Genomic DNA, 24,590 nt, shown 5'->3' on the forward strand with positions numbered 1-24,590 from the left:
TATACACACAATTACTTCTTTTGTTCCACAATTCCTGCAGTAAAGAAAAAAAAACACAAGTCAAAAGAAGCACCAAAGCCAGTTTATGGCCGGCTTTGTAGCTTGCAATACAAAAAGAAGTGATATCTAAGCCAAAACAACCAAGCTGTAAAAAAAGAGTGCGACCCCCAACTGAAAAAAGACCAGGGTGAAAAAAGATGTGAAATCCGAGGTGGCGGCCAAGAATGGCTGTGATGGTAGGTTAATGGCAAAAATTTTAATTACGACAATTCAGGTGAATTTGGTGCTGAATCCTAATTAAATTTTTTGCCATTAACCTACCATCACAGCCATTCTTGTGGATTTCACATCTTGTTTCACCCTGGCCTTTTTTCAGTTGGGGGCTGCACTTTTTTTTACAGCTTGGCTGTTTTTGGTTTAGATAATTATATTCTTACTTTAAATGCCAGATTTGCTGGCGGATACACTACAGCATTTAATTTTTGGCAGGTACAGCATTTTCATGATAATATTTGAAGTACATATAAGGTGCCACTTATAAGGTGCCACTGGTGCAGAAATTTCAAGACACCACTTTCTTTTGTTATTACATACTAGCATACTTAATGATGCTGCAAAATGAGTGTTTGTATGGCTATGGTAACACAACTACACATTAATCACTAATTTGATGTGAGGTAGCTACATTGTACATGACAACTGCTAATCATACAGTACAGTAGTGCTGTATAGTAGAGATCATAGAGGTTTGCAACTTGTCAAGAAAACTATTGAGTAGAAACCAGCCTCACAAATACCTACACAGCACCTTGGCAGTATTGCACCCTTCTCGTATGGTCACTTTAGACCAGGTTGAAAGTAATGCATTAATGTGAACTCCTTAACCAGGTTGAACATTTACGTGTAAGTTATAAAATGTCATAAGCAGGTTCAACCCTACAAAGCAATATGGTTGAACCTGGGTCTGCAAAGTAAACGTGAATTGCAGTTTTTGGTGAATACGTAAAGTGGTTAGAAGACGATTATCATTCAGTGAATACCATCATCTGATGATTGCTTATTGACAGAAACTTGGGGTGAATGCAGATTACACAACTTGGGTTGAACCTATTTTTAGTGTCCATGTGAAAACAGTGTTGGTGAGGTATAATCAAGCCTAAAGTGCCTTCAGTGGCAATCCAAACTGCTCCCATAAGTTTCTATAAAAATTTTAAATATTCTTTTATACAGTGGAATTTTCTGCTGACTGACTAACTGTCTAACTGATTCCTTTAGACAAGAGTGACTTAATAATAGCTAAAGCTGCGTGCTAGATTACTTCACTGTCAGATGTCGCTTCAACCCAACATGTGTTTTTTGGCATAATGCAGTATGTACAAAAGTATACCCCACAAGGCTTACAGCAGCCGTGCGAAACACAGCCAGTGAACCAGCACTGGGATGCCTGTGGGCATTTGAGCCTTGTGCAGGCAAATCCAGGGCTAGTAACCCACAGGAGGAATGTCCAGGTCTCACAGAGAGAGGTCGCTGAACCTGAAGTTCCACAACACTGCTAAACGAGACAAGGAAAATTTGGCATTTGCTTCCCAAGTTAGCACCAAGTACCCATTGATGTTACAGCTGGGTGGGCTGCTTCCCCAGTTGACACCAGGCCACCAGGTACCCAATATACAGCTGGGTAGACTGGAGCAATGTGAGTGAAGTTTCTTGTTCAAGGAAACAACAACAACATTACTTTAGCACAACCAAGCATCGAACCTGGAACCTTTCGTTTACTAGGTCAATGCTCTAGCCACTTGGCTATGCTGCCTCACATAGCAGTATGTACAATGCATGCATCATGAACTTACCTTTATCCTTCTTTGTGTCCCCATTTGTTTTCACTAACAGCGCAAGGTGCCAATTTTGCAGCAGCACACCCATGGCTTCATGTTGAAAATAGAGGATATGCACACTATATTATTTGAAAGAAAAATGATCAATTAAAGTGGTGTGGTGGCGTTTTCCAAAAAAGTTGACGGTGAACGACTATCAAAAATTATGAAACTCCCACATAAAAGTATGGGTAGCAAATGCAGCTCAAGACTACAACTCATCACTAATGCTATGGGCAGGCTTTCTCTGGCCAGTTGTACTACCTCCTAGGTAGAAGAAATCACCGCTCTGTAAGAAGCACTGATAACTGCGCTCAGACTATAACTCATCACTAATGCTATGGGCAGGCTTTTGCTCACCAGTTGTATTACCTCCTAGGTAGAAGAAATCACCACTCTGTAAGAAGTGCTGATACTGTCCATGTTATGATTCGATTCGCACTTCGTTCACTGTCATGACGTGTTAAAAAATCATGTGCTTATTAGAATGTTTTCAGTATGCATATCCTCTATTGTCCAAAAATTTCTGAACCATGCCTCCAACAGTTAAAGTACCCCTTAAGCAAATTGGCTATATATGTATCATTGTCCGTGTGTAGGGCTATGCAACAGACTGAACATAGTAGAAAACTATATGTGAAACAGCTACACTGCTTATCTGAGTATTGCTGCATACATGTGATACCATTCTTCTTTGATGTGGTACTACAGAAGCTACTAATGATGAATATGTTACAAATCAATCAAGGAATTTTACAAGCTACAGTATAGATCATTACAATAAACAAGCCAGAAGCACAAATTTAATCCCTACACTGTTATATGGGGCACTTCAGGTGATGATAAACCACTTTTTATAGTAATGATTCCTAATAACTTGTAAAATTCCTTATTTCTCCTTACATCATTATGTTTCACTGTCAGATTGATTTCATCATTAATGTCAACATAAATCATACAGTATGCAACATGACTCTGTATGTAGTTCTTCTAATGATTAGTAAATGCACTTGCACCAACCTTTTTGTAAACGATCTTGATCATATGTTAGCTGGTTTTGTAGTTCATGTCTTGATAATACAGATACAGGTCCTGTATTAACAGTAAGAAAACAACTATGAAATGGTAGCTACTAGTGATTGCCTGTACAATTGCAGAAGAAAATAGATATAATAAGCTGTGTTTCAGGATCATTTCAGGTAACATTAAGGGAATAAATTTGGGAATAATGTATACAGTAGGTAAAGAATAAAAAAATTACTAGAAAGAATAATGGAACCTTAAAAACATGCATATTCCTTGGGTCCCTATGTACAAAAATAATAAAATTATATTTTTAACCAGAATACAGGCATGTGTAATGCTTGTAGAGCTCATCACATGGTCTTGCAAAAGCAGCCATGGACAGCAAACCACCTGTAGACTTATAGTGGAAATAGATGTTGTATTGGAGAAACTTGGTAAAAATTTTATTGTTGTTTGTGTTCCCACATGCCTGCTGTTTGTATGACTACATGTGGACTTTTATACTTGAGTAATGATCATAACAATAAAGGAGGTTGTCTATACCTGCAGTAAATTAAATAGCTACTGATAAGTAACTTTTATACAACATGCTATATGTGGAATGTGACGAACTAATATGATGAACATTTACTATCACAGTGCTGAAACTATTTTCCATTAATAAATAAATGATTATGAGATTTTTGCATTAATATGTTGGCCATCGATTAAGTAATATGACTTTGTCTACAGTCCTAAAATGGTGCTATATAGTAATACATGAAGTGACATCAAGACCTTGTGACAGTGTAGATATTGATGATTGTTGTGGTGTCAGGTGGATTACTGTAGGTTGATTCGAGCTGGCACCATCACCAGGTAATGATATACTAGCAGTAATTGTAGTACTCATTGTTGTAGTTATGGGTGGTGAATTGAAACTATTCAAAAATTCTGTAATGAGATACACACAATAAAATGACAATAAGAATGTAAACTGTGCTGAACTACAGTGGTTATATAACTATGCATGGATTTATATATAGACAAGTACACAGAAAAATTTGGAATTTTCAACTAGAGTAGGGACCATAACACATCGATAAAAAGTACTGAAACAAGTTGGAATAGTGCACGATATTAAAACAATAAGAAGTGTTATATCCCTACTGTGCATTTTCATTATGGTATCTTGAGCACAGTAGGGATATAACACTTCTTATTGTTTTACTGTAAATTAATATCGTGTACTACTCCAGCTTGTTTCAGTATTTTTTATCGATGTGTTATGGTCCCTACTCTAGTTGAAAATTCCAAATTTTTCTGTGTACTTGTTTGTTAACTTTTTTTTGTAAATAATGATTATGACTGGTGAACCCACGCATACCGCATCTGAAATGGCGCCGCGCACCCCAATCATCGTCTGAAAAGTGAGGTATCCATTACGCTTTGTTGTCAGCTATGTTCAACCAGTTACGCAGTATTTCGAATCAAGAACTGTTCGAAAAGCACCTCTGCAATCCACGCATACCAAAAGAAATGGTGCCGCGCGCCCCAGTTATATCAATTATCGTCTGAAAAGTGAAGTATCCATTATGCTTCATTGTCGGTTATGTTCAACCCTTTACATAGCAGTATGAATCAAGAACTGTTTGAAAAGCACCTCTGATATCAAAATAGCCACTATGACAAATACGGACAATTTCCGTTACGAAGGGAAGCCATCACATGTTATCGCCAAATCGACACTTTTCGCTGTCAGCAAAGATGAATGGGACATGAAGAATGCATTGTACGTACTGTGGTATGCCAAAAGGCGCCTGTTGGGCTGAAGCGACATCAAACAGTGAAAGAATCAAGCCCGTAGCCTTAGCCATTATCGAGTTACACTTGTCTGAAGGCATCAGTCAGTTGCTTATTTACTTACTTACTCAGTCAGTAGAAAATTCTATTAAATAAATTATTTTTAAAATTCCGTAGCAACTTGTTGAAAGCATTTCGGGTCGATCTGAAAGCTTGTTTGGGCTTAGTTTCACCTAACCAATACTGCCTGATCATCGTTAGGGGAAATTGAGGCTGTTTTTAGAGTGATATTATTTTGTGGGCCACGCCTACTCCTTTGTGGTCCCTACTATACACTACTATCGTAGTGTATGATTACATCTACTTGTGGATATATTTTATTTTTGCTTATTTGACTACAGGTAGATCCTAGTTTGAGCCAGGTGGAACATTGTAAACACAGGTAAGCCCAGCCCATATAATGTTCACCCTTCACCTCTCCCTACAATGTTTTTCTGCTGCACTGTACAGCAAAAGCTTTTAATTAGGCTCTATGGAAAATTCTGGAGCATAACAATACCGTATATTCTAACCTGTGGAAGTTTTTCTCATTTTTCTTCCCAGTCACAGAGATACAGAACTTGATAGAGCTTATTTCACTCAAAGAAAGTACAAAAGCTCAATAAAACTTCTTTACAAACAGTAACTGTAAATCGCTCCCATATGCTCTAGATACATATTTTAGTTGTTTAATTACTTGTGTTGAAATTTTAAGCATTAAGTAATTTGTTAGTCTGGTTTTTGGTGGCTGATTTTTTTTTGTAAGTGTCACTGTACTAAGAATAGTAGTTGCTCTTCTGACAAATTGTAGTTGTTGAAATTATCCATCTCTGCTCGCTTAAAAGCAGGTTTTGTAATTTGTTGTGCCTACATATACATATATATACTGTAACCCTTAACACTAAGTCACAAGCCAAAAGTAGGGTTTAACATATGTACAATTGTAATATTTATTATGCTACAAATGTTGTTAGAGTCAACCTTCTTTTAAACTATCAATGAATAGTTTTGAGGCAGTACAATCTACCAGCTGATCCATACGATCACAGAATATTAACACATCAACATCTGATTTGATATAGACCATCAAAACACTCATTATCCATTCATTGACTGTTGTTTGATCATTGATTTCTCTCAAGCGCTGCAGTGCATCATGAGAAACTACATTCAACTCCTTCACTCTATCAATAGTTTTCATGCAATCTTGTGGTAGACAGTTGCATAGTTTCGCAAAGTTCTTCTTCAAAACCTCCAAAACTACAAAGAAAATAACACTAAATGACTTCAGCTATGTGACACTGTTAGTGAGACAGATTCACATTGTATAATGAAAACTGATCAAGTCACTATTTACATGGTGTCAAAGTTCTAATAAGTCTTGATCAGGGGTGGATCTAGGATTTCAGAAGGGGTGCTACCAGGGACATTTATAATGGGTGGGTATAAATGACAACTGGTTGATAAAACTAGCTGTCAGCATACTCTTTCTGGGGGATTCTGGGGGCATTCCCCAGGCCCGTAGCCAGGGAGGGTGGGGGGATTCTGAAGAACTGCCCTCTTGGGGGAAAGGTCCACAATTTTAGCAAAAAGGTCCACAATTTTAGTTTACAAGTCCAAATTTTCAGTAGCAAAGTCCATTAGCTACAGTTTACTAAATACCACTAATAAGTACAGTAACAATATCAAGCTAAATTAAGTGCTCCAAGTAGCTCAGGGCCAGAGGAGGGAAAATTGAGTTGGTCAGGCCATTGACTATAATGTTGAAATTGTTACTATATACATGCCAATGAGAGAGGAGCTGTTGCACAGTTTGCGAAGCACACTGTGCAAAGTGTGACTCTGCAAGCACGAGCATTCTATATAGGGGGGTCTGGGGGCATGCCCCCACAGGAAATTTTTGAAAATTAGTCACTCAGATATGCAATTTTAGTGATATTTCACTGCTAGCTAGCTATATAAATATGCTCAAGCCTATCTGTTGTTCTTTAGATTTTCTATACTATGTATAATTGTAGACCTGACATACAGGGGATACAGCATGAAACTTGCTGTATGGTTCATTTAGTTATAGCTGGCAATTAGGGATCTGCAATACATATCGATACAGCAAATAAGTATCACCATACGATACTGTACTTAGGAAATATCGATATATCGAAGTTTTCTAGTAGAACAGGTAGCGATTGCTCTATTACTGCAACAGTGATCTAAATACTCGAACAGAAAGCCTACCTGTGCTATAAAATGCAACGTTACGAGAAGCCATACAAATACGCGTTTATAAGTGCTGCTGTTACTGTGTTATGGCTAAAATATTCTTACCCAGGTCTTCTAAAAACAGTAGCTGTTACACTTTGAGTATAAAGAACTAGCAGTAAACATCTGCTGCATATACTAGCCATCTTGACAATTCACCAAAATGCGGAGAAATCCGGACAAGCCTTTGTAGGAGCATGTATTAAAATAAAATGTTTGTGGTAGCTAATTGTCTGGGTGGTGTAATAGAGGCAGGTATCCAGGTAGAGATGTACTTTTAACAGCAACTCTGTTTTCCATACTAAAAATCATACCAGGAACACACTAGCTATTTCAGCCTATTTGTCACATCATGATCAGTATAATTATTACTATAGTTTAGCAGCATTCACTGAATAAAGAAATTGTATACACAATGAATGTAGAATCAGTGTTGGTTCTTTAAGGTACAGATAAATTGGATATTGTTACAACTATTAGCTAGTTCATAACTAGCCATGACCACTTTATTATTATAGTATCGTGATACAGTATCGTATCGAACAGTTTATTGATGGTGATACGCGATACACAAAATGCACTGTATCGCAGAACACTACTGGAAATTAGAAGTTCAAGGGGGGTCTGGGGGTGCAACCCCCAGGAGCTGCAGAATTTTTGCAATTTAAAGGCTTGAAAATGCCTTAAAATTTAAAATTGATGCTAAATTTTAAAGTAAAACTAGCTAGCAACTTGCAACTTTCCCCCCAAATTTCACAGGGAACCCATGCAGCATGGCCCCCTTTAGCTAGGATATAATTACTATACAGTGAGTTCACACAGCTACAATAAAAAGCTACACAGCTACAAAAATACAGTATACTGTAGTAACTGTACTACTATATGAAGTGAACGGATCATCACGTAAATATACTGGTGGACAGTCACGAGATCAATCAGTATTCGAAAATGGCGCGATGGTGGGTGAGACTGAGCTCGAGACTGAGAGTTTGCTCAGTATCTCGACAGGACGAGTGGGTAGTTGAAGAGGAGTGATTGCTACTCAACATCTCATCCAGATGGCTACCATGTAATGTATGGGTGTACAGCTTCTTGCCGCGGAATGAGTCATCTGATTTGTCACTGCCAGCCCTTCGCCCAGTAAAAGACACCAAGAGAGACAAGCCAAGGAATGCTAATGATTATTTTATGAAAATTGAATTGTGATATAAGTGTGCTGGTTTAGAATCAAAGAAGGCACCTGCCTTATAGTCTGGCGTAGCCGACCCGCGCGCAGGTCGGCTACGCCAGACTACCTGCCTTACACGTGATAAATGCAAACTGTCGGCACACGTGATACTGTACGTAGAACCCACAATCATTTCTGTACGAAATGATACGTAGTTGGTACTGTAAGGTAATTGGAGGTACTATACGTGTAGTTCTATGCTTTAGTTAGGCTGAGAAACTAGGTGTCGTGCATTTTCGATAACATCTGTAAAATGTACGTAGCTACATGTAGATGTCATCGTCCAAAGATTGCATGAGAGTAATGTAGTTCGAACTGGTCAGCTATAGTTGGTTCAACTCCAGATTATTGGTCCGGCTCAGGCCTAACCAATAATCTGGAGTTGAACCAACTATAGCTGACCGGAGGAGACAGAGGAGAGGCCGGAGGAGACGGTCCGGTTGGTCTAAACTAGTTGAACCAACTAGTTTAGACCAACCGGACCGTCTCCTCCGGCCTTGTAGCTTATTGAGTACTTGAAATGCAATATCAAGATACTCTAGTAGAGCAATCAACCACTCTAATAGAACAGTCACATTTACATTTTCTTTAAAAACCGTATTTAATTTATACATTGTGAGATGGTCTAAACTAGTTTTCATTAAAATATGAAAAAATTGGGATCTTGACCCCATAAATAACATCCGTGCTTCAATTTCATGCAAACATGTCTTAAAGCACTCTTTGGCTTGCTTCACTCAATGCAGTCTGGCTTACTTCACTCACTGCCCTGCTGAGAGTGCTCAGGCTTTCCCATCCATATTCACTGTGACATTCCAATACATTTAAACACATATGGTATAACTACAGTAGCAGTAGAGATACTTTCTACTAAATCATATAACTTTTACTAACCCTTCTTCATTTCTTCTATCCGTTGTGACAGGTAGTATTATCGTAATTATCATCTTTGAAACAGCCAAAAATTCTTTTCAACGTAGATTCACTTTATATCATGCTTGATGATGTTACCATGTTTGGATAAGGCTTACAAAAATGGCCATCAACTGCAGAGTAACGTGGTTCAAAATGTTTACTCATAGGAATATTACGAGATACGAGATATATGCCTTTGAAAGCATGCATGTTGTGAGAGCCACTATAGTGGCATTCGCGTTTAACAAAAGGCTTTCTTATATTAACTTCGGGGCTAAAAGGTTAAGTCTTACTCCTAAAGTATAATTAATTTTGAGCCCCTCTTAGAATAGATTAATTATTCCCATGCCCATGTATGCATAAGATGCAATCGCACCTACTACGGCTTTCTACATAGCTTGCACATGTAAAATTTTGGAGGAGGGTGCTTCAGCCCCCCATAAATCTGCCTTCATTGACTACACAATTTATTTCCTTTCTTTTATTACAGCATCTTGTTATTGTAGTGTAACTTACCTCTTGAGTTTGGATCCAGCAAAATCTTTGAAAAGGTTGAGTGATAGAATTTACTGTTCACGCCTAAACCAGTTTGAGATTGTATAACAGCACCATAATAACAAAGTCTAATTACTCACTAGGCGATGTTGACTGACATTGCTGATCATTTAACTGACTTGCAGTTGTTGTGCTGAATGGAGTCTGAACACTTTTTATAGCATCTAGAGAATGCAATATTACTGTATTGTCAATGCACAATGCACAACTATAAAACACTCTTCTTAAAAAATCAGGCACCTAATTACTATGTACGTACCATCATCTATTTATGTTTTATGTCAAAATGTATGACAGGAACAAAATTCTAAGTGAGGGGCTAAGAACAGTGGTAGTTGGTTGATACAATTGGCACAGTGTACTTTGATTCAACATGTGAAGCATTTTGTATCGTGGAGGTCTGGGGACATGCCTCCATGGAAATAAATTAGCCTTCTGAAATAGAATTTGGTAACAATACTCAGTGAGGTCACTTCAAAATGATCTGAATGTTTTATTCAAGTACATGACTATTTCATTAGAGTAACTGACTGCTCTCACAACAAAGCCCAAAAATGTGGTTTTATAGCAATAAATATCTCTTTATAGAGCACATGTGCTTGTGTGATTAACATTAAATTCTTATTGATTTATGTGGGTGACTATTGATACATAACAAAATGCATTATACCAAGACTCAGTCACCAAATCACAGTGATTGGTATGTTCAGCACTTCAAATGTCAGTGTGAATTTGAGTGAAATAATTGGGAGCCAATTATCGGTTGTTTAATATTTATCACTGGTTATTGAAGTTGTGGAAATCTCCAATCGATTAATCAGTTATTCAGTGAAAGTGAACAGCACTAAGGTTTATACAACAAGCATAGGCAGCGGAAAGGGGGGGCTAGGGGACTGAAGCCCCCCCTCAGAATGATATCAAGCCGAAATTATCCTGCTTGGAGTGGGGCTGAAAACCATCGATATACTCTAATAGAACACTCAAATACCCTAATAGAGCAGTCAAGGCCTTCATAAAAACGTGTTCCTAAATATATCTTTAAAAAAACAAAAATACCCGAAAAAGTTTCCTACAGCGGGAATCAAACCAGGTACCTCTTACTTTAAGAGTTGGTGCCTTACCACTATATAAAGTGTTTCCAGGTGGCTATAGGCTGTTTTGTACTGCTTATAAATGCTATATGTTCGTTAACCCTGTAGTCAACAGCTATAAGCTTTGCCAAGAAAGTTTTTAACTGGAAAATAGCCTGTTTTAAATAGTCTTGACTAAAAGTTGGTGTTTAGTTAAAATGCTTTAAATTGTACCTATAAAATTGATTTTGGTGAACTTTGAGACATTGTGAAAGCTAAAATGGCTACAGCTGCGCCCCCCAGACCCCCTGCTGCCAGAGACTTTATATTCCGGTCAGCCCCCCTTATATCAACTACTTCCTCCACCACTGACAAACAAGTAAAAGCTACCAATGGCTAACAGGTTATAAGTAGATTAACTGAGACAAGTAGGCTAAGAGTATCTCAATCTTGCTGTTTACAACAAGTGACCTCTGACAGAGGTATCCTATGGGATTGATCATTATAAGGGGCAGGTGCAAGGTGCAAGGTGCAGAGAGTGAATGACCCCGAAGGGCACATGCTATACATGAGTTTGTTATTGCCAAGTAATGGAGGTTGTAGTTTGGCCTCTAGCCCTTTGACTAATGACAGAAGGGTACATACATATCTGGTGCATATTTGGGTTAATCAATAGATCCCTCCTATATTTTAATAAGTAATCAGTATTATAGTAAGTAATGGTTCACAAAATTTTGGTAAATTAATTACCTTAAGGTGACTAAATTTAGTGATACACTAAATTTAGCGATTTTGTATATTGGCGAAATTAGCGAATACAAAATTTAGCTATTTTATGAATTTGTGAATTGATGTAATTAATTGACATACATTTTGCAGGTTTAGTGTGTACTTAATTTAGTGAAAAAACCAAAATCACTAAATTTAGTATATCACTAAATTTAGTCACCTTAAGGTATAATAAGGATCCCCTTAAAAGAAAATGGTGTCACGAAAGTGCTGCCATTAAAATTGTCAAAGAAGTATTTTACTCATCAAAAAATATCCTGCAGGAGCATACTAACTCATAAAATTGTTATGGATTTACACTGAAATTTTTGAAATATATAGGTAACCTTGAATATGTCTTTTTCATGATGTCATGAAAAGTTGTGGACTTAATAAGAACACATGTGAAATTCCTATGAATATGCCATGAATGTTTTCCAAAAAACAGAACTACATGGTTACTTTTGGAACATGAATATCCCATGAACCGTTTTGACCAGATATCAACACCATGAAAACGTCATGAGTTTGTCTCCACTACTATGTAGCTATGACTGTAATAACCCTTGAAAAAAACTGTTTAGATGGAAAATGTTTTGTTATCCTCACTACCCTACGAGTTGAAAAATGCTGGGCTAAGGTGAGAACTAGTGCTATAGCTTATTCACCAAGCGCTTCTGCACGTTTTCAAATACGGACCACACCTGCATCATGAAATTACCACTCTACAAGCAAGCTTACCCATCTAGGCCTTTGGTAAAAACTCCGTGATTATTTCATAAACAATTCAGTAGCACTGATTAAAGCATTAAACTCACATAACCAAAATTCTCTATGATATGTAGGATTTGTCCGCTCATTGTAACCAGAACGTACTAGTTACTGACCCATAATCGAAATTTTAGGCATGCATATATATTACAGTGGTTGCACTCGTATTGGCTTGGGTGGTTGATCGCCCAGTGCAGGCTATCAGCCTGATACAGATGGGAAGTGTCACATATTAGCTGTAACACAGGGCATTTGGGCTTTGCCTGAAATGTATGCCCTCTGCCCTTGGGCCTGCAGCCCTCGGGAAGTGAGGCATACATTTCAGGCAAAGTCCTCATGCCCAAGTTTTACAACTATTACTTGTAGACCATCACGGCTCATTGTTATCATAACTCCATTAAGGTATCTTGGTACAAAAGACACTGAGCTTAACTGATTATGAAAATTAAGATACTGTAATCCACACAAAAACAGCCAAGCTGTGAAAAAATGGTGCGGCCTTAAAAAAGCCTGGGTGAAAATTGTGAAATCAAAGGTGGTGGCCAAGAAATGGCTGCAATGATGTTAATGCTAATAAATTTTAACAATCCACACAGCCATTATTAAAAAATTTTAGCATTAACATCATTGCAGCCATTTCCTGGCCGCCACCTTTGATTTCACAACTTTTTTCACCCAGGATTTTTAAGGCCGCACCATTTTTTCACAGCTTGGCTGTTTTTGTGTGGATTTCACTCCTTTTTGTACTTTATAAGGCCCCAAAACCAGCCTATGGCTGACTTTGAGGTTTGTTTTTTACTCACATTTCTTCTTTTCTATGTAGATACAATGATAATTATTGAAGACAGACTTATAAATGTATTTCATTGCATGATTTAATTCAATATTTGATAACATTATTGTAATACTCTAATAGAGTGCACATTTTTTTGAGGACTTCTAATAGAACATACATAGAATGTTCTAGAACAATCTAGTACCTGTATTGGTAGATCTATGAAATTACAAATGTTTGATTATAAGCAGATTTCAACTAGAAACTTCATTTATAAAGCAGAAATTAAGTGAGGTGATCAGCCAAGGTAGCAGTGGTTCAGTGGTTAAGGATGCAGGTGTTAGGTATGGTGGTCCCTGGTTCGAACTCTGGTAAGTTTTTTTTCGACATTTTTTGCACACCCTTTTTACCTTGTGGTGACTGCTCTATTAGAGTATCTCAATCCCGCGATTTTACACTTGCTTAGTTTTTGCTTTATAACTTTGTCGCTGTAACTCTATTGCTATTCAAACTATCAAAAGGCACTGCTACGATGATCAGCCTATCTACACACCGATTTTCAAGTTATTTCTATACTTGGTTTACCCTGTAGCTGTGACAGAAGTTTGATCTTTTTTTACGTGAATAAACGCTCATAACTCCTTGAATATTGCTCAGATTCACAACAAACTTGGTACATGAATCCACTGTTACACGCTCTTCATTTGTGCCAAAGATCGAGGCAATCGGGTTACACTTTTGCATTTTATAGCAATTTTTGCAAAGTGTGTGAAAAGAAATCAAAGCCCCCATATCCCCCATACAGCATAAGAAGAAAAAATGAAGAAATTAAAACAAAAGTTTGAATGCCCATATCTCGCAAATGGCTGTTGCAAATTTAATCAAATTTGCTGTGTGGCGTACCCTACCTGGGGGACAGCTATAATGCAAAAATGGTGTGCTTTGGAGAAGGGGCCATGGAGCTATGCACGCATGAAAAAGCTGTTTTCTTTCTTCCTGTAAATATACTCATGGTGTGGTCGCTGGCTTTCTTGGCCACATGACGGCCGCACGACACACTACCGTGTGTCTTGATAAAGCAGTTATAATACCCTTGACTCTAATAAAGCAGTCACATGTGCCCAACGTATAAGTTGTTGAAGAGCACAATGAATCTTATGGACAAGGGAGTATGCAACTCTAGTACATGTACTAACATTACAGGCAAATTCAAACATGCTACCTTATGTTAGTGACATATAATATCATGGGTTACATCATTCTTACATGCAAAAGGAATACACAGAATGGGCCACTACTCAGTCACCTTACATAAAGACAGATAAGCCGCTTTGTTAGGAAGGCCATCAAGTCAAAGGAAAAGCTTGGAATAGTTGACTGGAGTAATTTCATGTCAATAGAGAATACATATTTCCTTGTCCTCAGGATTTATTGTGCTCTTGACAAGAATAATCACAAGAGCAGCACATGCATGGAAAGCACTGTATTAATACCAACCAGATCTTATTTCACTGATCACCATCATCAACTGATGTGATGTACTAATAGTCTCCAGTTGATCACACAGATCAAGTAATTCTTCTCTACAGCTCATCCTCTCAATCAAACAATCCAATATTATCTTATTAGCAGTAGTGGAGTTACTACTACTCAATATCATACAAATCTGATCATCACTGAAATAATTCTGTAACTTCCCAACACTCTGTTCATAGTTATCAGGCATCAGTTGTAGTATAGTGTGGTAATGTGTCTTGAGTTGAGCAAATTCTAAATACCAGACATATAATTATTATGTACATACATGTATCATGAAGCCGTCAAGGCAAACTTCAGAGTACACATCTTACAAACCCTAAGAGTAAATCATGGCTGGCTATATACATTTACAGTGCCATGGCCATGATGTGGTAGTGGTACCACCAAATTCTTTAATGGAAATTCAGGCCAAAATTGATCGCAGCAGTTGATGGTCATGTGATATGACAACTTCGATTTTGCTACAACAGCACTCTGACAGTAGAATTTATTACTCTAACAGTAGAGAAATGTTAGCTTAAATTGTTTTTGTTTGCAATAATTTCAGTCAACCCATAATCGAATTTTCAGGCATGTCTACAAGTGGTATAATGCTTGTATTGGGTAGGGTAGCTGGTCACCCATTAGCATGTTTCATATCAGTTTATCACATGTTCTTGTGAATCACATGATATGTATGCACACCCTTTTCCTAAAAACTGCAGCCATCTGATTTGGGTATACATATCAAGCAAATCACTTGTATATAGCTATTACATGTACATACATACATGAACAATACAACTAACTACCTTTGTTAGTAGCAATCTTCTGTGGTAGAATTCCCACTATACTCACAGGTTGTTGAGTTGAACAAGCTGTGTGTGAATAGCAAACAACATGTATTTTCATATAATGTTTTGACTGCTCTATTAGAGTACACTGATTGTATACTTGCATTATTTGGTTTTCAAGTCATAACTCTTTGATCTTTGATCAAATAGTATACCAGGATAAAATTCAGCTAGTTTCAAAGGCAGTTTGGGCAGTGGATTTGGCATCAAGTTGCATTTACAACTACTCCATTAGAGTAGCACTTTGATCATGCAATAATATAAACATTTTTTGCATTATAACTCCTTGATCTGTGTATCATGTATAATTATATTTTCAGTAGGAATGTACCTTGATACAATCCTACCAAGGTCTGCAAGATTATTCAGTTAGTTTCATGAGCAGTTTATGCAGTGGATAGCAAATGTACAGTATTATTCTCTAAATTTGAAACAAAAGTTATGATAATTTTTCTAAGTGTTGGAAAGAAGATTAGCTGAAATTTGAAGCTATGTATCAGAAGATGGAATCAAATTGTGTTTTTATCCTGATTCCCACATAATAGACATTGGTCTGTCACATGGCCATAATTTGGTTGCACTGTGTGTCTTCACTACATACGTAACTACACTACATGACTTATAGGGTCCGCAATCTGAAAAATCTACTGGGACATTCATTGTAATAGCCCATTGCTAAATCCATCATGAAACCGGAGGCACGATTGTTGCACAGAAATGTCGATTTTAGTATCTTGCAAAATGCAAAATATATATTTTTAAATTTTGTGCTCCACACAAAGGACTGGATAAAACTTGCTACTTGGCTAGATATTATCTAGTAGTTAAAAAGTGCATACAGTAATAAGACTAGGCTCCTGGCACAAGATAAAAGGCTGAAAATAAACGAATTTTTGAATTCAAGCTGCCCCACCAGCCAAGACAAGAAAAGCCAACTCTTCCTCATAGTGATGTGATGATAAGATGGAAAATGCTCTCTGTTGACAGCAAGTGGAAAATATGTCCACCCACTGTCAACAGAGAATGGGAGCACTACACTGTATTAGAGATTTTCTGGGTCCAAGAAGCTTTAAATCCTTTGTGAGGCCTGTATGTGAATACAGTAGTGTTGCTGTTATGGGTGCTACAGCCACTCACTTATCTAAACTTCAGAAACTGGCTGAGAAACTGAGTAAATGTACATTTCCCTCACTGCATTCTTGCCGTGAGGCCAGTGCTGTGGTCCTACTTCATAAGTTACTTGATTTCCGAGGTCGAGGGCCTCTACAGCAATTTTGTCCGACTTTTGCCACTGCTCCATTGACACATTCTTATTGCTTAATTTAAATGACAATCTTTAATACTATTCTCATCAGTTCAATGCACATCTTTAGATCTATTTAGAAGAAGCTTTCTTGGTGCGATCACTAACATATGGGTGTTTACTTCTTTAGACATCAGGCTGAGAGGTTCTGAAGAGGGACGGTCTACCTTTTTGAAACTGTTACAGAGACATCTTTGTGTGTAATTGTATGTATGTTGTATGCTCTTTAGATGATTTGTAAATAAAATTTTTAAAAAGGTAGGATGCATATGCTGTTAGTCTGGAAGGGATCTGAGACTTCTCACCATCTGGGTGAAGAGTGACAAAATTTTCATGCGTCATTCCACAGGATTCTCTCAATGGTGCCAAAGTCCTTTCCAGTATATACTCCTGATGCCACAGTGGTCACCTAATTGTGTTTAGAATGATGATAAATGATTGTCCAAAACGTTTGGTAATAGTAGCAGTTGGTGTTTCTGTGATTTTATATGATGCAGTATACCAGCAGCTCACCAGGAGCTCCACCCAGCTTGAATCAAAAATGAAAGATTTTGTGCTTTTTCCGATCTGTTTTGGGATATTTTGCAACATAATGGTGATGTAGGGTGATCTAGTAAAGATTTGAAGCTGCTGTGGAGCATGAGAGGTGAAGTCAAATTTGGATGATTTAGCTGCCTCCTATGGTGTATAGCTTAGAGCGAGGCATGGGAGCTGTGGATGAAATAATAATTGACAACTGCTGCTACCAAGCGTCCGGGAACATTCTTTGCCATAGTTTTAGTCAATAATTAATGACTGTTGTGGCTGCCGAAATGCTGGAAATGGCTAGAAAGCGCAACGCAATGCTTTAATGCTGCAGAAAATTTTGATATTCGTCACCCAGATGGTAAGAAGTCTCAGATCAGCACAGGCAGACTATGCACCCAACCGTATCAAAACGCTATGAGGAAGAGTTGGCTTCTCTTGCCCTGGGTGGTAGGGCAGTTTGAAATTGAAAATTCGTACTTCTTTGTCTGCTTTTCAAAGAAAGCAACCCTGTGCCAAGCACCCAACAAATCATTTGCTTATTTACTGTGCGTACTTTTTAACTACAACAACTCGGGATATGATCTGGCTAAGTAGCAAGTTTCATCCAGTCCTTTGGGTGGAACAAGAAATTTAAAAAATAAATTTTGCATCACATGAGATACTAAAAATGATATTTCTGTAAAGACAACAATTGTGCCTCCAGTTTCATGGTGGATCTAACAGTGGAATACCACAATGAACATTCCACAATGGTAGGGGGATTGATTTGTAAAAGTTGATTTTTCAGATTGCGGACTCTACTTATATTAACTGCTGAGGCAGCATGACACTACTTTTCCAAGTGAAACAGTAACAGTTTGACATACGTAATCTAACATAATTATGTATATGTGCATACACATCAAACCTGTTCTTAGTTCAGTGGCAGTCTCTAATAGACTGCCTGGGCATGCTAGCAATGAAGTTATCTTTTCCAAATGATTACAGAATTCCAAAACATCTCCTTCACATTTCACCTTCTCCATTAGACAATTCAGTATAGTTTTATTAGCAATAGTGTAGTTGGGAGTAGTGAGCACATCACAAATCTGATCATCAGTTAAATGATCTTGTACAACTTGTAGTGTCTTCTCATAGTCACTAGGTAGTGACTGAACTATATCATCATATTTTGGCTTCAACAGATTTATGCCTGTGAAAAGTGATAAACTACATTAATAAACTTACAATAAATGGTGAGTAATTCCAACTAAAGTAACTGGCTAAAGTGCACACGAGTGATATTCCTAGCTATACACAAGTATACACTATAAATAACTATGTAGTATAGAGAATATACAACTATGTACATGTGGGTACTAGTAATAACACCCTTTAACTAACCTGTTTTAGGTTCACAAGTATCCTGTCCAACACAACTGGTCATTGTGATACTGTTTGAAGTCAATGAAGTAGTGACAGTTACACTGGATAATAATGGTGTACTATTAGTAGTGGATGAACTTGTTGATATATGATGCTGTGTATATGTCACACTTGTAACTGAACCACCTGATGATCTAGGAGGTGAATTATCACTTGTCAAAGAATATCTTGAAGGGATCTGAGTTTGAGCTACAATAATAGACAAAAACATAAAACATTCTATCATTATAGTATTTTTCAAAGAAATACATAGTTACAATTTAAAATGTTTTTCACCTCTCAAAAACATATCCAGGACCTGGGGAGGGGATAATGTGCAAATGGTTATGGGGGACACAATAATATCTGCATACATTCAATTTTGCATGGTACATTACTGCCACATTCATTGGAACTCATTCAATTTACACAGAACAGATTGATGATAGTAAACAACAGTGAATCATAGGAACTTACGTACAACACAGCAAAAATTACATACTTCTATGGATTACAATGTACAGAATCATATACAACCTGTATTCAGTTCAGGGTAAGCCCACTATAAAATACACAAAGAAGTATTAGCAATGCCTAAATTATACTAGTGCAACAAAAAATTATTGATTTAAAAATAAAGTAGAGTTCCAGCAATAAAAAGCAGTGAAACAAGAGATGATGGTAGCTATGAGGGAAAATCCCGGCATTGTAGCAATGTGGGAAAATCCCTATTTGGTCAATTAATAATTATTATTGTGCTAATTTGTTAACTTTTTGTTAGACCATAGCTATGAAGTACATGTGGCTGTGACTGCTGTATTAGAGTATCTCGATCTTGCCACTCAACTATGCAGTAAATCAAGCTAATGAGCATGGCACAATTCCTTGCTTTCCTACAGAGCTAGATTATTGTTGTGATGCATTCTGATTGTTGAGGGGGCATGACAATTGTTTTAAACATACAGCTTAGCTACTATAGTCCGTTAAACACCTCAAATAGTTTTGTAGCATCTAAACACACTTCTTCAAGCAAAGTGTCAATAGGGAAAAAAATTTATGTCTCGGTATGATTTCCATGAAGAAGACGACCATTTAATTGAATATAAAAGGAATGGCAAAGTGCAGAAGGTAGACATTCACCAGAACTACAAAAGGCACATCCACCACTGAGTTTGTTGCTGTGGCGTAAAATGGTAGCAATGTGCTGCTTTGTTTGGCCTCTAGCCTTGTGACTGTGGTCAGGCAGGCAGGCAGACAGACAGACAGACAGTCAAATAAAATTTCGAATTGTGAGGATTTTTTTAAAATTCAATATCCGGACGCCTGCATGTAAGTGTTTTCTTGTTTTTAAAGTTGTAACTGATGCTGAATGGAGTAACACTATTCCATAAAAGGTGATTTTCACTGCGTATGATACTTCCATGATGGTTTTTAGATGTTGCTATTTTAGTGGCGCAAGTCACTTTAGGAGGGAACCCTACTAAACAGCACAACCTTACTGCTTGATGCAATACTTGAGATATTAGATCAACCACTACAACGTGTTTAGTTAAGTTCAGCAGAGAAAGTAATTAACTTATATTCATAACCTTAAGTTTAGTTAAATTGCATATTCATAACCTTAAGTTTAGTTAAATTGCAAATAGCAACATCTGTAATGAATATAGCACAATAATCTACTAGACAGTAAAGTAACATACACCATGTACTTACACATATCAGGGACAGTATTGGCAGGTCTACATCTTCTACCAATAACCTGGTGGTGACTACTAATAGTTGCTTTATCATCTGGTGCTCCATCATGAACACATCTGATAATTATATTATCTACTGCTTGATTGTCCACACTATTCAATACACTGCACTTTGCTGTTTGAGCATAGGGGAAAATGCCTACAAATTATTATATGTTATCAGTCCAGCAACTAAGCTAAAATAATCATTTACTTTTTGACAAACATGGTAAAATATTTGCTTAACTGATCGAATGGGAGCCATAATATTATCAAATATGTTACTCTAAAAGGGCTTGACAAAATGGACAAATAAAATCAACATGAAATGGTGAAGTATAGGGATTAAATGTCCATAAGTATATTTGTAGGTCTACTTGTTAGCATTAACATCAATTCTTGGCTGCCACCTTTAATTTCACAACTTTTTCATCCAGGCTATTGAAGGCCGCACCTTTTTCACAACTTGGCTGTTTTTGTGTGGATTATATAAACATTAGATTAGTACAGTACTGATACCATATATTACTTACCACCATCACCAGATTGAAGAATATATTGATTGTGGCATGGTTTGTGTGGATGAAATGTGATATCATCATCCCAGTGTTGACTGTGGTGAAATTCTGAGACAGATTGGACTTTAATAATGGCACACATATCTCAGTAAAATTATTATATACTTATAAAAGGTTCTATTTACACACCTGCTCTCAGTTTATCAGGAAGATCAATCAACACAGTTATCATGTTTAATAAGTAACAAAAAATGTTGTAATCTTTTTTGTTATTTAACTGCACTAGTAGAATATTGATGATCTTCTGACATCTGATCCTTGAGCTTTCTCCATTAATAACAAAACTTTCCACATCATTAGCAATTTCAAAATGCTGTTTTAGAATTGCAATGGTCAGTTTACAGTTAGGTATTAAACTCTGGTACAGCAAGTTGTAGTGTCTTGCCAGAAATGAGAACTCTGGTAAAGAAAGAATGCATATTTTGAATCAAGACACTGGTAGTTGTTGTGGGGCCAAGAAAGCCTGCATGCCACACCAGTGTGTATATATAATTTTATATATTAACAGGAGAACAGTTTCATGCATATATGTGACCGGGCCTGCGAAAACAAGGCATGTGGGCACAGACTACAACCCGTCACTCTACAGGTCATATCGCAGTGCTGGAAAATTATATTTCCATTCTGTCACTTGCATCTTGATGCCAGTTAAATGATTACTAAGAGCTGAAAACCACAGTGCCATAGCATAATGGTTCAAAAGTAGTGAGTGATGAAACTTTGGAAAAGTAGGCTAAAATCATGTGCCCACATGCCGTATTTTCACAGGCCCAGTCACATATACGTATGTGAGTGCGCGTGTGTGGACGCACGCATATTTGTGTGTGTGCAGCTCTGTGGTTCCCAGGCTTCTTCTCCAATAACACTACATTTTTGAAGTGGAACTGCCTGCTACTGTATGTAGGGCAACTCAAACATCAGACTTGAGCAAAATTACTGAGATAGAAAGCTACAACCAAAATTTTTGTTTGTATCATGTGAATAATTCTTCTTCTTTTTCATACACTTGACAAAGTACAAATGCGTAACACAATTTCCTTAAAATTTGAGGGCATGTAAAGGTGAATTCAGTAGACAACTATTTATTTTCGCCACTGCTACAGGATATATTACTTATGTAAATAACTTGAAAATCTGTGTACACACCCTGTACATTAGGAGTGCCAGTTTGTACTTGTTAGTTAATTAAAGCATTGCTGCAAGTGCAATACAGAAAATATAGCACAAGGGTGTGGTTGACAGATAAAAGTTGAAGCTGAGTGCATTATTTGACTCTCAACTACACCCTTGTGCTATATTTTCTATGATACACAAATGTACATACATGGTGCTTTTACTGGTTTAATGCCTGAATCTGGAGTTACAATCATAAAGAAAGTAAGTGATTAATACAGTTTATCACAGCCTGGAATGCCACAATGGTAGTAGAAAGTTAGTACCTACTACTGATTAGCAGATAGTTAAAATGTAGTGATCAGTTATGCAATGTAAGATCTGTCAGATTCATAATTCACTTAGTAGTGGGACAGAATGATGAGCATTACAGTATTATCAAGTACTGCAGTGTGCCTTTCGTGTTACAATTATTTTTCACTTACAAAATTGCCTGAGGGCGGGTTACTAAATGACATGTGTAGGTGACTAAATAATTTAGTAACCCTCTAAATGAGCTGTATCATAGTCTAATTTGCAATAGTAACTAGTTGTAACTATAGGCAATTATTCTGTAAAAGCAAGAGCATTTCAATTTCTGTGCTACAGCCACATTAAGTAGACACTTTCTATGTATTGTTCTTCATGATTTAGCTTGAATAACAGACGTAACAGTTGAAACTGAGCTGAAATGGTTACAGAATTGTTATTTTCAGTTCTTCTTCCCTTGCTCTGGGAAAAATAATCATGTTGTGCACCTATCAATGTAATGCCCAACTACCACAGATATGGGCTGAGGGTGGGGAAAGGTCAGGATGGTGGGGGAATTGATCGCTAAATTTCCCTGACATAGTGGGGATTTGTCCTCACTAAAGAAATTCACTCAGGCAGCAAAAGTGTGTGCTTTCAGTTTAGGGAGGAGTGTCTTGGGTGCTAGCTACTACATTCATACTAGAATCCACCAAAAATAACTCGTCATTATACCAATTCCACATGACCATACAAATTCACATCCTAGCCTCAGTATCACCGGGGTTTGCAAGTCGAGACACGTTGGGGTTTGCATCACTAGTACTTCCCCAGTAGGTGGGGGATTGTAATTTTCAGTGATGCAAATCCCCACCTTCCCCCACCTCAACCCATATCTGTGGTAGTCGGGGATTAGCTTGATGGGTGCATTACAAAAAGCAAAACTTATTTTATGAAAGTAACTAGTAACCAGATACTTAGTTACCTTTTTAAAAGTAAGTTAAGTAACTAGTATCCAGCTACTTTTATGAAGTAACTACCTCAACTCTGCTTACAGATGTAGTTTAATTTCTCTACCTTGTAAGTAAAAGTTTAAAAAACTCAATCAATGGATATTCTAGAACAATTTTATATGCAAAAAAAAGTGTTCACTATATTAGAGTGATAGAAAATTAACTACGGTATGTCTTCTCTTTAATCATAATTATTACCTGAATTTTGGAAAACCTACCTTTTGAGCACATGGACAAGTGTTTTGTAACACCAGCATGAGATGGCTACACTATCTGGCTAACAATTTTCACATTAACTTGCCTTGAACTAACAAGTCTGCTTTCTGGAGACAAACAATATCTATACAAAAACAGCCAAGCTGTGAAAAAAGGGTGCAGCTTCTAAAAAAGCCAGTATGAAAAAAGATGTGAAATCCAAGGTGGCAGCCAAGAAATGACTGTGATGGTAGGTTAATGGCAAAAGTTTTAATAATGACAATTAAGGTGAATTTGTGGTGGCTTCTCCAAGGTTTTGGCACCAAATTTAACTGAATTGTCATTGTTAAAATTTTTGCCATTAACCTACCTACCATCACAGCCATTTCTTGGCTGCCACCTTTGAGTTCACACCTTTTTTCATCCTGGCTTTTTTGGAGTCCGCACCTTTTTTCACAGCTTGTATAGATATCACTTTTGTATTTGTATACTCTAAAGCCGGCCTGTGGCCAGCTTTTATTTGTCTTTTTCCTTGCTGCAGAAAGGAAGAAGACATCATGATCAACAGCTGAATTATCTAGATATTTTTTTACTAAATTAATACTGTATAATTATCAAATGTCAGACTAGCTTGTAGTAGAAATCTCTACAAGGTAACTTGTTTGTAGCTCACTACAGAGTGACTTTTAATGTAGCTGGACTCTCATCAGAATGACTTGTTGTATCTACAAGGTGACTTGTTTATAGCTGGACACTCCACAGGGTGTTTGTTTGTAGCTGAACTCTCCACAGAGGAACTTGCTTGTAGCTGAACGCTCTACTGGGTAGTTTTTGTAGCTGAGTTTAAAGGTGACTTGTTTGTAGCTAAACTCTCTACAGGGTGACTTGTTTGTAGCTGAACTCTCTACCAGGTGACTTGTTTGTAACTGAACTCTCTAAAGTGCAATCTTTTTTGTAGCTGAAATCTCTTCAGGGTGACTTGTTAATACTGAATTCTC

The 24,590-nt window shown here is 37.2% G+C and overlaps 1 protein-coding gene across 5 annotated transcripts in view; it reads right to left on the reverse strand.

Annotated features, from left to right (window-relative positions):
- LOC136238647 (uncharacterized) overlaps positions 1–24,590 on the reverse strand; it is a 123,485-nt gene that overhangs the window by 6,794 nt on the left and 92,101 nt on the right. For 3 of the 5 annotated variants that reach the window (XM_066029215.1, XM_066029214.1, XM_066029216.1), the window contains 12 exons: positions 21,113–21,382; positions 20,939–21,031; positions 20,383–20,565; positions 18,649–18,879; positions 18,173–18,457; positions 15,393–15,458; positions 14,560–14,832; positions 9,759–9,842; positions 9,640–9,702; positions 5,703–5,981; positions 3,678–3,833; positions 2,895–2,966 (listed from right to left, as the gene is read on the reverse strand). In XM_066029215.1, coding sequence (XP_065885287.1) covers positions 2,895–2,966; positions 3,678–3,833; positions 5,703–5,981; positions 9,640–9,702; positions 9,759–9,842; positions 14,560–14,832; positions 15,393–15,458; positions 18,173–18,457; positions 18,649–18,879; positions 20,383–20,565; positions 20,939–21,031; positions 21,113–21,382 — 2,055 coding nt within the window. Of the gene's footprint in view, positions 1–2,894; positions 2,967–3,677; positions 3,834–5,702; positions 5,982–9,639; positions 9,703–9,758; positions 9,843–14,559; positions 14,833–15,392; positions 15,459–18,172; positions 18,458–18,648; positions 18,880–18,966; positions 20,259–20,289; positions 20,566–20,938; positions 21,032–21,112; positions 21,383–24,590 lie in introns of those variants that run through there. The other 2 variants (XM_066029217.1, XM_066029218.1) reach the window with 2 other exon arrangements.

Source organism: Dysidea avara, chromosome 11, assembly GCF_963678975.1.
Source record: "Dysidea avara chromosome 11, odDysAvar1.4, whole genome shotgun sequence".
Taxonomy (NCBI): Eukaryota; Metazoa; Porifera; class Demospongiae; order Dictyoceratida; family Dysideidae; genus Dysidea; species Dysidea avara.